General features: G+C 37.1%; 1 protein-coding gene across 1 annotated transcript in view; it reads right to left on the minus strand.

The window, feature by feature from the left end:
- LOC108782726 (Down syndrome cell adhesion molecule-like protein Dscam2) overlaps positions 1 to 17,344 on the minus strand; it is a 168,966-nt gene that overhangs the window by 42,941 nt on the left and 108,681 nt on the right. Inside the window, exon 6 of the mRNA XM_018551080.1 lies at positions 9,057 to 9,382. Coding sequence (XP_018406582.1) covers positions 9,057 to 9,382 — 326 coding nt within the window. The remainder of the gene's footprint in view (positions 1 to 9,056; positions 9,383 to 17,344) is intronic.

Below are 17,344 nucleotides of genomic sequence, written 5' to 3' on the forward strand. Positions count from 1 at the left end.
ATAATATAGGGTGATCCATTAAATCGGCCTCCCATCGGAATTTCCATATCCATCTTGAGCCGCTTAACTTGGCGGCGATCGAACATGGATGGGATCCTTTGATCCGAAGTAGAATCGGTCTTGCGCATTATTAAGGACGCTCGTTTGCTCCGAGGAGGCAGAAGAGAGAGAGAGAGAGAGAGAGAGAGAGAGAGAGAGAGGGGGGGGGGGGGCAGAGTGTAGACAAAAGAGAGGGAGAATGAAGGGGAATGGGATAAACCGAGGAGAGGGCCACGAACAGCGCATTTCGATTATGCGGCGTGCATGTTCGAGCGCGTGCATACGTGCGCACGGTTGAGATGCAATGGGCTGCTGCTGCATCGCGATGTTCCCTACATCACGGTTGCGAATTCCGCAACCACCTTCGACCAAGAATTCGCGAATGAGGAGTACTTCGCTAACCGCTGGACGCGCTCTCGATGCAAAGCAAAAAGCATTGCTTCATGCCGCCCGCGATAAGAGAACCGAGAGAATCAATTGGTTTAGAACCCTCCATCGGCAATGTGGGGTCTCTCGAGACATGGATCTTGGTCGACGATTTGATCGCGACCATTAAATATTATCAAAAAGAACGCGCTTTAGTCGGTGGTCCCTTTTCTTCGGCGACTCTAAGGGAAAACTTTCTTTCGAATTGTCGCTACGACTTTTAAATATCCTTTGACACGGTTATCACCCTCGGAAAAGCGCGCGAAGGGAACTCAGGAAAAAAAGATAAAACTGTGATCACGATAGCGGATAGTTCCTTTAAAGATGCTCGAAGGGAGATTCATAAAACGAACTAAGACGAGGTAACGTCCCCTTCTTACTTCCCCCTAGCTCTTCACGCCAACTTTCTTTGTGGTTTGTCTCTCTCTTTATGGTCTGCGCGTAGTATATTTACAACACGCGGAGATGCCTTGTTTCAGGGTAACAATAAACGCATACACGCCCGACGTACATAAAATTTTCTTTGAAACGCGCGTCGCGTGGTTATTACATGTTCTTTTTTTCAGAGGAGAAAACGCGGGACGAATAAGAGGGTTGCTGTTAAACAAGATGAGGGTGTATTAAATTTGTTTCATTCCTGCAAGCTCCCAAAGATAATAAAGAGATGAAAAAAGTAATGTAGTCTATTAAATTATAAGATAAAAACATTTAATTGACGATTCACACACGTACGTTTTAAAGTTTATTTTGTTGAAAGAATATGAATAATCAAGTCTTTATCAATGTTCCTGCAGAGTAGCCGTAAAAGTACTTTTATACTTGCTTTGAATATACGAAGTTCTGAAGTAAAGTTATTAAAATTCTCGAATATCTTTGTTTAACGTTTCGTAAATTAAACGTCGGAAATCACATTAAAGATGTTTTGGTTTCACAGCTAAAAGCATCTCTCAGCCAATATCGTTTAATATCAGATAAAAATTTTATCATAAATACGTCCTAAAACCAACTGCAAAAACAAAACAACAAATTATGTGGCTATTAAGGTATGAGCTTGTAAAGCGTGGTTATTATATTTTGCTGCAGTTTTAAGTAAATAATTGCGTTTAAATAAATAAATGAATAATGAATCCAAATGAATTTTGGTACGAATATTTATTAGAGTTATATAATATATATTGTGTGTATATATATATATATGTATATATGTATATAAAATTTGATTTAATTTGTAATACTACTCATCAAATTTGTAAATCAGTATTACAAAATGCAATTTCATTTAAAAATCAAAACAAACAAAAAATTAAATAACTTTCAAATAAATCAGAAAGTTGTATTGAAATTTCACATTGCAGATATTCAGATATACTTACAATAATAGAGCAATCTTCATAATTTTTCTATTTTGATAATGCTTTGAGTTGTGACACATACATCCTTAAAACTTATCTGATCCAATGGAACACATAAGTTTCAGATTCATGTGTTCGATTAAACGTTTTCCCAAAATAACGAACGTCAGAAATAATTTGGCAACGTTCAGAGATCTAAAACGAAAAGCTTGTGATTATTAACTCTGTCGTACCATCGAAAGCTGTGCTACAAAAAACTGCGATTTCCGCCAATAAAGCATGAAGGGAGTTTGACTCGTTAATGGAACGAAATTGCGGAGAAGGAAGACAGCCTGACATATATACGGAGTGTTCTAGATTTTTTGCATCCTACTTTCACATATCTGCGAATTTTGGGACCAATTTATTTCTTTCAATTAAAATCAAATCTATTAATTATTTACAAAATATAGATGATTAAAATACAATGACGTTCCCCAAGAATATTTCTGAATTAAAATGAACTTTTATTTAATTTTGAGGAACTTTAAAATAAAATTTCAGTCTCAAGCATTTTTAATACATACAGAGATGATTTAATCGTCCCAACATGGCCAATCAAATTTGTGTTAAAGAAAGATCGACTCAAAATATTAATCAACAAATGTTTACGCAAATGGGACATCTTGTATGGGAGTGAAACTGTCTGGTACAAGCATTCTTCCGTTGATGATCGCGAAAGTTATACGGAAGGCTTCCGACGAATGTGAATGGTATTTCACCGTTTCCAACCCCGTGCCCAATTCTCTCTGATGTTTCTGTCGCTCTCCCACGATGGCACTCAGCCCTTGTGGACCATTTACGCGCACGCGTATTCGTTCTTTTATATATAATACATACATATATATATATATATATATGTAGATACGTATGTATGTCCAAGCTGTCCGCTCCAGATGGAAGAATACCACTTTCTCGCGTTTTCTGTTGAACAGCGACACTTTACTGACATTTTCCACCCTTTCTCTCTCTCTCTCTCTCTCTCTCTCTCTCTCTCTCTCTCTCTCTCTCTCTCTCATTCCTCGCGTTTCCAGGCGTCGATCGACCCGGAATGTAGTCGACTTTTCAGGATAGGATAGGTAGGTATGTAATACACCGATTCGTCTCAGTGAATCGAGACAGGGTTGTGATCCATCAGCTGGTAATTGACAGTGAAATAGTTTGTGCGCGTGTGGAGCATTTATTACACACCAGTTTCCACGCGGGCGCTTCGATATCTCGGTCTGTGTGTTATCGGTCGCAACCACTTCGGTCATTGATAACCCATCCATGATGCGCGAGCTTCATAGAGATCGTATAGGGTATACTATTACACGATCGTTCGAGTATACACTATTTCATCAGAGAATAGTAATTTTTTATGATGTAGAACGCGCCATAGATCAAGATAAAGTGAGAATATACGAAGCTATCGGTCTCGATTATAGTTTCACAAAACATATTAGACATGATATGATTTGTTTTCGTAAATATATTGTACAATATATATCAATATAAATATATAAAAATGTGATATAGACAATAAAAAAGAAAAATATGGAAGAAAAAACGGATTAATAAGAGTAAAAAGGTAATAACAGTTAAAAAATTAAACCAGTACACAAAAGAGTGAAAAAATTTTAGCAAATCATGAGTTAAATTTGGTTTGAATAGTAACGGAAGTTTCGTTTATGAAAGTTGACATATTGTAAGGAACTTTCAGGAAAGAGAATAGGTCAATTGCGGAACAAAATCTGATGACCTCCGAGCAAACGATAATTCGACCCGGAGAATAAGTGGTCAGGACAACTTCAGAATTCATCGTGTTCACGGATAAAACATCATGTTTTATATGCAGTATCACCGAGCCAAGCAATCGCGCTTCTAGACTTCTTGCCTTCACTGTTGTTTACGGTTACGGTGCGCGATCCTCGATTATCTACGACGCTGAAAATTAGTCTCACTTGCGCTATCGGAGTCGGCCTTGAATTTAGTTGAAGTTACTTCGAAGGAAATTTGTCCTCATCTGAGCTAAGGGAAGAAAGAGGAAGCAAAACAGAGATACAGAGAAAAAGGAAGATTTATAGAAGCGTCTTGACAGTTTAATAAAATCACGAAGCAACGAATCGTGATCTTGTGTAGTCTATGAATTTGCAAACAACTCAAATACTCTTGCGAAAATGATGCGAGTAAAAATAACATGTTAAATTTTAAATTATAGGTTATAAATAGGGTTATAAATATAGATATTGAAATCGCATAATTTAAATCTTCTTCCAAAAATTTGAACGAAAAAAATTGTAGCAAAATAGATTTTAATTTCTTTATCATCGATAATATCTCGCAAACTAGTTAGTGAAGATAAGCGATTTTATATTCACTGAAAGCGTCAGAGTTTCGGTTTTCAAATAAGATCAAGATTATCTTATTGCGAGTTCTCTCTATATGGAGATGTAGGCAATTATATCTACTAATTTTCAATCTAAATGTTTGAGGAAGTATCGAGGCAAAATCAATTTTATTTTCGTAATTAGTTGATATTATCTCATCATTCAAGATAAGTGGTGTTACACTCGTTTGAAACGCTGGAAGATTAACTTTCTAACTATACATCAAGATCATCTCACTATAATTTTTCTGCGCAAAGATATTAGCGATTATATTGATCCGTAACGATGTAGAAGCAAAATCTCTCTCGGACGGTGCGGTACCCCTCGATGGCAACATATCATGTTTCAAAGCGCGCGTACCACATGTTTTTACATCTGTTTTTTTTTTATAATATATTAATGCACCTGTCAAATTACAAAACATGCAAAAAGTACGCACGGAGTTCTTTCATAAATGACGCGCGCGCGTGCCGTATTTTAAAAATATTTTAATTCAATGAAAATCGACATATCGTAATGCTAAAAACCCAGTCTTATGCGTTTTATATTTTACAGGCAATTATGTTAAACGTATATATGCTCTTATCATTATATGTATACAAATTTATGACATAAAAATGAATAAAAGCCGTTGACAAAATATTGTATCAAAAATTATTTAGAAAAGATTTTGCAAACATTGTGTGCAATTTATTCATTTATAATAAGAATCAAAGTAATAAGAAATGAGAAATCCAATAATATTTCTGAACAATCATTATTCTTTGAATGATCTATTTTAAAAAGATATTCTTAACAAAATGATTTTAAGATGATATTCTCTTTTATTAAAATTATGATAAAAAATGCAATTATCGTTGAATACCGATAATTCTAAAAACGATTTTCGGAAAAGTGACATACGCGCGTTCTGTTAAATGACTGCTCGATCAGATTTTGAAGTCTTTCTCTCAGTCAGGAAACGCAGCGTAACTGGCAGGGTAAGTACTTATATAATGCAATTCAATGGTCTTGCAACATTTTTTAAATACCGATTTCGTCCGTAAATGCCGTCGTCGACGTCGCGGTGGAACGTAGAGATCTCGAGAAAAGGTAAATTTCGCGAAATCTCGCCGAATGGCGATAAGTAAAATGCAAATTCTGTCTGTATCTCTCGCGCCTCTCGGGGAAACTGCGACAATTGTCGTTTGGATCGAAGGCCGAGGAGGGAAAAGAGCGGACAATAGAAACGCCCGAGTCATTTGTGACGAAGCGATTCAAGAGAAGTTGCTAGTTCGGAAAAGTCGAGAAAACGGACGGGGGGGGCCAAGCATTACGTGAACGAAAAAGATTATCGTCGATATCGTCGAGAAACGTCGTCGCTTCGAGATTCTTAATCCGCTCAATGGGAAGCCAAGCGTTAGACTGTCACGTGCGATGACAGTCGGAATAATGATTGTCATTTATTTACCTCCCGACGAAGAGATCTTAAATGGAAGAGATAGCGGATTTTGCATCGATTCTAAAGAGATCGATGAAATTACTTCGCTGGGTTTAAGGCTTCAGCTGGATGAAATGGATTTTATTCATGAGCTTCGAAAATGTATGACGATAATTCCGTTCGCTCTTATCCACTTCGCAGTCTAGTATGATTCATTCCAGAATAGAAGTCCATTTCAGATTATTGCAACAGTCACAAGATGTGATAAATAGTTATTGCAAAACCAGATCTCATAAATGTTTGATGGGTGTTACGATGACATGAAGCAATCTTTGTTTGATACAGCGAAAACGCAACCGCGTAATGTATTATAGTACAAAGAGAAGAAAAAAGAAAGGAAAAGAAAAATTACATTTGTTTGTGAAAGTTAGGAGAGAGGAAATGCATGTAAACCGACACTGGCTCAAGATGGATGGAGGAACTGTGATGTAACGTTGATGTTCGACCCAATTATCCGGAGATTGTCCAAAGTTCACTATCTCGTTCGGAGTAACGGGATGAACTTGAGTTTAACTTTGCTCAAATCGAAATAGCTGGCTATATTCTATGGCGATTACGCTGAACAAAGGGGTGCGCGTTATAACAATCGAAACTTAGATTCGAACATTATTTGGAAAAGCAAAGCTCAAACGTCGCTCCGTTGCAAATGTTTGCGTACCATTTCACGCCTCGAAAGAGATTAGAATTAATTTGCATGCCTGTTAATATAAACTACACTTTGTATTTTGTTGCGTAATTATGTATAGAGTGAAACAGAGTGAAATCTGCGCACATTAGAAACTCTGCCGTTCCTATGAAAGCAAACCAAGCAATATTTTCGCTGCTAAATCAGCCAATCTTTGTGTTTCCCGAGGCATTATAAAAGTCGTGCCAAAACTTTTTCCTCGCTTTACTGTGGCTCTTTCTGTCAATTTACATTTTGCGCAAATTTCGTTTCAAGCTTGCTCGATGTTTTGCAATTTTTCAGTTTTACGCGATATTTTCAATATTTTATAATACAATAAAGCTAAAGCTTAAGATATGAATTTTCCTATTAATGTTATTATTGTTTCAAAAAAAATATTTCAAATAAAAAGAATGTTGACAATTGTCCTGTTTCAAAGAAATATATATATATTATGTTTTTAATACTATTATACAGGGTGTAATTAAAAAAACATATATTTAAAAAGTATACCATGAGATATAAAACTAGAATCCAAGTAGAAAAGTCCTGAGTCATTTTTGATCTGAACTTTCAATTCGTTGTTATATGATGTTAAATGTTAGCGAATTAGCGCCCGAGTATAGAAGGAAAACAGGGACTTAGCAAGGCGGAGAGTGGAGCTGACGAATTCGCTGCGGGAGGAGAACGACGGCTGTTGTAATTATTAATTTCTTTCTCTCTCTCTCTTTCTCTCTCTCTCTCTCTCTCTCTCTCTCTCTTTCTTTCTCTCTTTCTCTCCCTCCTCTCTCCCACTCCCTCTCCTTACACTTTGTTTAAAGAAATGTTAAAGAAGATTGTGTCAGAAAATACAGAGCTGAAATAAATAATTTAGTGTTTTCGTAATAAATTATCGATTTAGGGTGAACTAATTGGTTATTTATTTCATTAAAATTATAAATGTTTAATCCCCTAAATGTTTAATGTGATCCCCTCCTATTTCGATATATGTTCGTGCTCTTTTCTGCACGTTTCAAATAGCTCTTTGAATTTTATTATTGTCGATTCTCTCGATAGTGTGGAGTACTATATTATTATGAATTAAACTACTTTTAATATCAACTTCAATAAATCTTATTTAAAGATATATTAGTCTGCCGTTATTTCAATGAAACTTTTCCTAAATGATTCGAGAAAGATTCAGTAACTCCGTGACCTGCTCGATCTCCGGTCTACATCCATTTTTCCTTTAGGAGCAATCAAAGAAAAAATATTTATGCATGCAAATATCGAGACAGCTGAAGAGATGACAGAATTAGTACTATACGCACTATCGAGAGAATCGACAATGATAAAATTCAAAGACTAACTTGGAAAGAAAAGGAGTCAAGCTCAGATAACTTCATGCAACGCCGATATATATCAGGCAAATCTATTTATTACAAACAATTAAGCTTACATGTTTTGGCTCATTTTTGAGCCTTCTTCAGAGATAAAATTCAAAGAGCTACGCGAACCGTGCAGGAAAGAGCATAAATAGCATCGAAGTAGAAGGGGGTCACTTTAAACACTTATTATAATTTTAATCTTATTAAAATAAATAATCGATTAGTTCACACCTTAAATCAATAATTTATTATGAAAACACCAAATCATTAATTTTAGCTCTGCATTTTCTGATCTTTAACATTTCTTTAAACAAAGTGTAGAGAGACGAAAGGGGAGAGAGAAGAGAGAGATAGAGAGAGGGAGAGGAGAGAGAGATTAATAATTACAACTGCTTCGCTGCTTACCGTCATTCTCCTCTCGCCGCGAATTCGGCTCCACTCCGCCTTGCTACGTCTCTGTTTTCCTTCTATACTCGGGCGCGAATTCGCTAACTTTAACATCGTATAACAACGAACTGAAAGCTCAGATCAAAAAATGACTCAGGACTTTTCTACTTGGATTCTTGTCCTGTATCTCATGGTATGCTCCATATATGTTTTTTTAGTTACACCCTGTATAATTGTATGATTGAATGGAAAGAAAATTAATTATTTATGCCCATTTTCCCACCAATGCAGATTAATTTTAATCTTGGTTCAATTTGCTCTTCATCTTTTTCTAATTCTAAAAATTAGAAAAAGATTCATAGTAAGCTAAACCGAGATTAAAGTTAATCTGCATTGATGGAAACAGGCATTATAGGATTAAATAATCAAATATAAAAATATTAATAAAATAAATCAAATTATTTAGTATTTCGTACAATATTCACGTATATACAGTATAAAAGATTAGAAGAGATATATATATGTAAGAAAAATATTCAATAAATTTTTTAAATAAGGAAATTGTATAATTTGTGTATAAATTAAATATTCCATATATTCAAAGCAATGAATCATGAAATCGTACGCTTTTTCTATTAAGAGTTCTAACTAGAATGTTTAGAACTTAAATTGCTTTATTAACCTTATTAATTATAATAATTGCCTATCACGTGATTAAGTCATTACATTTAGATAAAAGCTGCATCAAGCGATCGCTATTTCTATTCATCGGTAGAATTTCGGTACCGATTTCATCGGTAGAAATGGGAAAAGAAAAAAGAATGGGGAAAAGACGATAAGATACACGAATGGGTATGTGAATTGAATCGTCTGCATAAAGGCTCCGTCGTTCCATATGAAAGAAAAAGAGATAGAAGAGATCGAATAATGAACCTGTTGAGGCGCCAGATGGATAGAGAGACTGCTTATAATGGTGACTTCCAGCTCAACTCGCTCGGAACCAGCGGTATTGTTCGCATGGCAGACATATCTACCGGCATCCTCGACCCGGGCCGGCTGCAGCACCAGAACACCGGCACGCGCGTGTATCCTCTCCGAGTTGAAGACCATCGTCGTGCCCGACACGGACTCGCGGAACCAGAGGTACGTCGGTGGCGGATTACCCTGCGAGATGCACGATAATACAATCGTCTCACCGGTGCGGATTGGTCCGGGATTCACCCGCTCGTTGAATCGCGGCGGCGATGAGTTGCGATGTTCTGGAATAGAAGAAAAGAAGTCAGAGTTAGAACAATTTTATTTTCATAATTCGCTAAGCTCATAACACACAGAAAAACTTTAGGCAACAAAAAAAAATAGAAAATAATAGATTTCAATCTATAAGAAATCGTACATTAATTCTATTATACACGGTTTCTGATAGGTGAAATCCCTTATCCCCCGTTCTTTCTTCCTTATCTGTGCTTTTTATTGTTTTTGAAGCTGTAGACGTAAGTAGTAAGCAAATTGATCAATCACAGTAAAGGATATAAGACAGCAACATAAACAGCAAGTCCAAAATGTTAATTTGCTTACTGTTTACATCTTACTGCTTTTTTTTTTGTATGCCTTAGCCTATCAATTCGAATTTCTCACTTGCCTCAAATTATCATATAAGTACACTAAATATATTATATTTTTCCCGCCTTCAACTTATGATATGTATGCTTTCAATTTAATTCTCTTATACTCTGTAATAACATGCTAAATTACGATGATAAGCAAAACCGACGAGCTTCAGCAGTGCTCAAAACTAATTTTCTGTGTAATTAGGACTTACCATTGTTGTCTATTATAATAGTGAGAATATTACAACAGTGTGAGATTGTGCAATATCATGCTGAAAATCGTAATTTACGAATTTGTAAATTAATTCGAATTGACGATTTTTATGTTCACGGTATAATAACGTTGAATTATGAAAATATCAATCGTGCACCTGCTCGTGATTGCGAAGCTTTCGTAACGTAAAGTGGAGAGCACGCTTTTTTGTGATATTCAAATATATTTAAATGGATGACATACGCACGCGTGATAAACCAATTCAGACGTATGTATGCGATATCACATTAATAATACAGCAAAATTTCAGAAATATCCGATTACCGGTCGTGTGCATTATTAATGTATGTTAACCGGGGCGCGTGTATTTACCTAACAAAATTCAACATATGCAAATTATTGTAGGCTCATGCATTATTGTATCTAAGCATTAATAAATTATTAGTCAACAAACATGCTCGCTTATTGTGTTTACCACGTTCTATATCTTAGGAGAGAACGGGATTAGAAAAAGGTTCTGAAAACATTTCTCTTTCGGTCCAGACGATTCTCTCTCCATAGGATATTTTACGATATAGGTACGTTTTCCTCCCTGGGAAGTCGTTAAGAAAGAAATCTCCGCGGAGTTGGCTGAGTAGACAGAGATCTCACGTTAACTTTTTAATGTACATAACGTAAAAATCACGAAACATTGTCTTGCATTTTTTCCGAAGCAAAACTACGCTAAAAGTATTGTAAATTTGATATTCTTTTCGCCACAATTAATTTTATCGTTTCAATACGATATATTTTTATGCTTTAGACAGTTTTAATGGTGTCTTTCAGTCAGATATTCGTGTTAAGCATTTATTTAGATCGCGAAAAAATTTTGAAAAGTTTATTTTGGCTAAAAATCGTTTGTAATTTTAGTACCGATAAGAAGTTATAAAATTAATACCATCACGTCAAAAATATCGTTCACTTCTCTCTCTTTGGTTATGTCATTCACGATGATTGTGAAAGCGGTTTAATAGACAAAGGCGATGTTCCGAAATCCAGCGCACTCCCTCGAAAATGCAGAGCAAGAGAGACATTTCGGGAATGAATGTAAATTCTCTACCATTTCGCGTAGTAACAGCATGCGCGCGTCGCATTCAGTGAAATCCGCGTGTAAATTTCAGGGCGCGGAGTTTTATCGCGGCTAATAGAATCAATAAACCGAGCTCCGTCACGTCGATGAAAACGTCGGAGGCAATTCTGTCCGGCCGCGAGGGGGTTAAATTTACCGTCGTTCCAGAGAGTAAGAGCGGCAATGATGACGAAAAGAGCGTCCAATTTCTCGACATCCTGAGAACACGAAGAGGGTCGGTAAGTAGCACAGTTCGTCGAATAACGAGCGTTTTATTTTTCCTCCTTTTAACAACGATTAAGTGTTTCCCTCCCTCTCTCCTTTCCTTCTCCGAGACAAGGGTGGTTGTCTCTGGGCCAGTTTCGGACAGCGCGAGACGCCGCGGCCTCTTACAGCCGTACTATTTTATAATAGCTCTTTGTCTGGCCGGCGTTATTATTGTAATTTAAGCTGATGGCGTATTGATCGTCGCAGTACCTCCATCTCGTTCTCGCTTCTGCTACAGCGTCTCCCTCGATCTTGCATCTCCTGTCTCTCTTTCTCTCTGTCGCTCCCTCTCACCCTCTTTAGTGCACATACCCTCTCCAATCCAACGTCCCCTTCTCTCTCACGTTGTGCTTTCTCTCCCTCTCTCTCTCTCTCTCTCTCTCTCTCTGTCTCTTTCCTGCCTCCTATTCTCTCTATAGCACTGTGCAATTTCAGTTGCCATATTCCTGCACAACGCCACCGCCACCACACCCTTGTTCATATCCTCGTTCGGTGCACGGTCGTCTCGTGCATATGCACGTCGAAAAGTTTTTACGCCATTTACATCCCGACTTACGCCCCTCGACGTCAACGTCGTCGTCGGTGTCGCCGGCATCGTCGTCGTCGTTGTCGCTTGTGCAAACAAAAAAATATAGCCTCGAGGCGCGCTGTTGCAAGTGTCACAACTGCATTTTGCTACACGCGTCCGGCGATGAAAGTTCACTGACAAATCCTCGAAAATGCCGAGAGCGAAAATGCGGAGAGTATTTTCTTTACTTTATTATGTATATATATATATATATATATATATTCTTTATAGCGCGCGGATAAATCTTATACAGTACACCATTATAATATGCAAATACTTTTAAAGTGAGACAAATAAAAAGCATAATTTTTGTAATTAACAAATTTCGCATTTTTCACTCATATTTTTTTCTTTGAGGACGAATTTTTCGATCGCTAAAAATAATTATTAATGCGCAAATTCTCGGCGTGACAGCAAAACACCGCGTCGACTGATGCCATGCGTCAACATGTCGAAAACTTTTTACTATATGGTGCAATGCGTGCCTTACACTTCAACGTACGTCAGCATTCTCGTTAACGTAGGTAGTAGGTCAAAAAGAAGAATGCCACTGCGACATGATTCGGCAATTTTAAAAGCAAATTTTATCCCAAACTCTCCATTACCGAAGTTCATCAACAGATGTCGATTAATGACACGCTCTATCATACATTCACGACATGTAAATGTTGAAGAGAGATAGCGTCGAGTCAAGCATAATTTTGACGATACAATACAAAGTCACTTGGCGTTTATCTGTGAATGATTTTAATTTAACGATCAAATGGAAACATTAAGACTAATCTATATATTATAAAATATAATTGTATATTAATTTTTTAAAATATGTGATGCATACTTTCGTAATTAAAATAAAAACTCATGAATAGAGAAGCTGTTTATATAGAAATTTAATTAAGAATTAAAATCAAAAATTTTTCAAATCGAAAAGTGACGATGATACCTGATAATGCTCTCTTGAATATATAATATAATTAACTAGAGCAAAATAAATGTTATTCCTTTTTTTAATTATCTATTGAAGAAATAAAGCATTTTATGCAAATTTTTCCAATAATTTTAAAGATAAACCACAATCCTGTGTTTTAAAACAATAAAACGTATAACGCAAAAATTAAATCAGAAAGTAAATTCATAAACCAGATAGATCTGGAATCACTTTAGCACTATTTCATGGATTAGAGGGCCATGGTATCACAATAAAATAAACCTTTGAAAATTATTGAGTTGTCGTTTAATTATGTAACGCAGAACCAAGTTTTGAGGTGCAATCTGCTTTTCGATCAGTAGATGAAAGAGCGGGATGAAAGAGAGATACAAAGAGGGAAACGGAGAGAGAAAACGAGAGGAGAGAGAAAGAGAGAGAGAGAGAGAGAGCACGCAAAAACCACAGAACTGTTAGTATACCTATGCGCTCTCTCTCTCTCCCTCCCTCCCCCCCCCCCCCATCTCTCTCTCTCTCTCTCTCTCTCGACGCACGCGATGTCCAATTAAAGCTCTCGAGCCGGTGACTCCAATTAAGACTCTATTAAATATACACCCAGCGCGTGTGTATCGTCGTCAAAGCGAAATTCAAATGGCGTCGGTAGTCCTCCTCCCTCCAATTCGCGCTCGTGTATTTGCTCCGAACAAACGACCGCGCCGTAATAAAGTTGGCTCTAATTAACCGTGCGAGGTTTCTTATCGCGCATTATGGAACGTACTTGCCGCATCGTGGCGTCTTTTCTGCTGCGACCGTTTTGCGCGTTTTCCTTCGCCAATTTCATTTCATGACTAAACAATGGTTTCCCTTTGCCATCATGATTTCCCCATCTCATCTTGACGGTAGAAATCGTACGAGATTGATTAAATTGTAAACTGATTCGAGGCGATTTTAACAATTAATCTCGGGGTAGGGAACACGGAGAATTTTCTGTAAATCTCTAACATGGCGATGGAAACAAAACAAAATATAGAGAATCAAGTTAACTTAATACAAAATAGCCTCAGGCTTGCAAATTTCGAAAGCACCAAGAAACATCAGACTACGTTTCAGATCTTTAAAGTAATCTTGGCTTAAAGGTAAGTTCAAACGTTTATGTAGATAAGGAACACTCGTGGAATTAATCGCGCATGCATTATCGGTAACCATATTACGCCAGCAAAGTCCCGGTCCCTCCGCAGTCCATGGTACGCATATATAATTTAATATCATCCAGTGATTGCTTCGGAATTCAGGTCATGTCGTGATATCCGTCGCGTGCAATTTGCGCCCGGAGGTGCACGTATGCGCGTTGCCATCGCGATATTGCTCGAGATAATAATAGCGATTTATATCTTGAAATAAGAGTCACTCGCAATAACCGAGACTGCGACCGAAGTCATTTTCAACCACCGAACCAAAGTATTCTGCAAAATTCGGTTATCTACGGAAAGACTGCGCCTTGCTCTATTATCTTCTCTTTATGAACTAAACCTGAACTTTTAATCGTTTATTAAGTTTCCAATTAAGGTTCCCGCTGTGATCTTAATTTTGAATTACTATGGTATACTAAACTGTTCAAAGAGTAATTTTTTTTATGAATTTCATAAAATCGGATAATTAAAATTTCGAAAGTTTGAGATAAGAATAATATTTAAGGAGTGTCGAATATTCGAAATTGTTGGACTGATAATTTTTTTTTCGTCGTTCCACTGTACTTGATTATTTAATGCATATGTGCTGGGAAAATCACCATTCCATTAACAATTTATAGCCGCGAAAAATGTCACTTCGCACAAAATTTGCACGGTCGAACATCGACAAAGCGTACATTACGCGCATTACGTCACACGTAAATTATTTTACCAAAGTCGACGTTAGAGTAATAATTTATCGACGAGAGTGTTTCGGATTCCTTTCCAGCGAGAACTTGATGAATTTTCCATGTAAAAGCAACCGATTAATTTTAATCGCGCTGGTTCGCGAGCGAAATATCACTCGTTACTTACTCGATTAAATTATTATCTTTACGCCGCAATTGTGGCCGCGGGATAACGTGATAGCGCTGTCTTTGCATTAAATTGCGCCCGGTCTTTTGGTCCGATAATTCATTCCTAGACGTACAATATATTGTACAAAAGAGAGCAGGAACGAGTAACTTGCCCTGACACAAAAAGAGAAACTTAATTATGACTTCGGCCCCGCGGCGCCATTGTACGGCACACGATACGACGGAGCATTACGTTAAAAAAAAGCGATATAATTTAACGTGCGCTCGAAAGTTATTTCGCTGAATACTTCATCTGCGATTATTCTAGGAGAGAGTTCATCCCGTCGATCGTTATGGGCTTTCTACCATAAGCTGTTATATCAAAAGTCAGAAGCGAGTTGTAAACGAGTCACTAGTGTATCATAAAATAATAATTAGTTACCCGATAAAAACATTGTGTATTTGTGTTGGAAATGATCCACTCGTGTTTTGTTAACCATTTGCGTTGAATTTTTTACTACATTCGAATGTTAATTTAACGTAATGTGATTACGTTATTTAAAAATTTTGCGTTACATTAATATTCAATGTTTTCTAGTATTAAAGTAACATAAAATTTATAAGTAGGTATAAATAAATGACGTAAAAATAATTTGTGTTAAAATGTTAATTTTAAGATAAATGATAGAAATACGTGTTAATGTAATTTAACATATAAATGTTAATTGTCCAAAATTTGGTTAATTGTAACCAAAAGAAATATATTTTCACAGTTGTTTACAAATTGTGTCAGCATTCTTTTTTTTACACAATACCCGTATTGTTTTCTAACATATTCATTTTATGTTAAATGAACACAAAACATTAGGTGGACCGTTTGGAACGTGTGAAATGTGTTATATTCGGCAGAAATTTTTCAACAGCGTATGCCTCAACGTTCGCGATCAAAAGTAAAGAAAATGAAGCAAGTTTAAATAAATCATGGTTAAATAGAGACGTAAGAAATGCCAATCCTCCCTTATATATATATGTGTAAGCAGAGTACGCAACAAATATAACAAGCGTTTCCAGAATTACATCCTTTATTTCCATTCGCGCGCAAGTCTGCGCCTTGTGTTGTTTGCGAAAATAATTGTCGCCGTTTATGGAGTTTGCTCGCGCGTATACTTTCGCTCTTCAGCGTCGCGCGCGGCGTTGTATTTTCGAGCGTTTCTGCCTCTCGCTGTTTGCATTGAATTATGCTGGCTTTACGACGACATCGTCGCACGCGCGTATGTAATACGCGAAGGTAAATACAAGAAGAAAAGGCAGAACACGTATAAGCGCACAAGAGTTCGCGCTCTCTCTCTCTCTCTCTCCCCCCCTCCTTCCTTCTTCCTTTCTTTCTCTCTATTTCGCCGCCAAATCCTTCGCGATCTCGCCAATGCGCTTAAATGAGCGACAGGCAGCAAATACCAGATGTAACGTTGATATTTCTCCTTAATTCTGAACAAATCGTTCCACGCGACGGAAAACTCCCTCCTTCCCACGTTTCTTGATATATTTACGAAGTACGTATATAATTAAATATTCAATTAAACTTTTTGTAAATATAATAAATGAGTCGCGATAAGTAACCTTATAATTCTTCGTAGGCACACTGGATCTTCTTTGACCTAAGTAAAATTTGTTTTAAATTTCTTGGCGCAAATTTGTAATTTTTATTAAATAAAGGTATTAAGCTAAATAACTATTTAGCAACATAACAGAGATGTTATAAAAAGTAATTCCAAATTTTTCTAGATTTTTGAAAGCTAGAATAGTAAAAAAAAATTGGACTTTTTAAAGGAAAAATTGAGATTACTTGTTGACTCACCTATTATAGATGAAGAGACGCCATAATATAATATATGAAAAGTATAAATTTCATATTCATATAATGAAATTCGATATTTCCTCACAGTTTAATGAGAGAACTTTATTACGCTGTGATGGCGGGATATCGTGCGAGATTCCTTATAACCGCATCGCTGGAAACTACTGCTTCAGTAGTATGCCAACATAGAGATCTTTGAAAGATACCAGGGGTGGATGGTTAGCGTAGCTCGAGGGTGCGGTGCTGTGACGGCTGCATTGTTTCTTGCCGACGTTGCTGCACGTAGCAAGGCTGCATCGGCGCGGCTCTGCGGATTGCACTTAGCGTTTTCGCCATGTTTCTTCCACCATCCCCGCCAATAAGGCGACCTCCGCTTGGTACGTTCTTCTTTCCTCTCACCATCGTCGCTTTATCCTTCTTCACAGACTCCACCGCCATTGACCGGCGGGAAGCCACGGAGGACCAATAAAACCCCATCCCCAAGTTGTTCCGCGGATTTCCGCGAGTTCGAGGGTGACTTGGGAAAATGGAGGGCGGAGGAGGGCAAAGCGAGGGTAAATTTTCAAATAGGTTTTCTTAGAGAGAAACCAGAGAAACGTAGGAAGAAGAAGGAGAATCGAGAGAAGAAGGAAGGAAAGCGAGTGATGCAAA

The sequence above is a fragment of the Cyphomyrmex costatus genome, unplaced genomic scaffold (genome assembly GCF_001594065.2).
Source record: "Cyphomyrmex costatus isolate MS0001 unplaced genomic scaffold, Ccosl1.0 scaffold133, whole genome shotgun sequence".
In the NCBI taxonomy this organism is placed as follows: domain Eukaryota; kingdom Metazoa; phylum Arthropoda; class Insecta; order Hymenoptera; family Formicidae; genus Cyphomyrmex; species Cyphomyrmex costatus.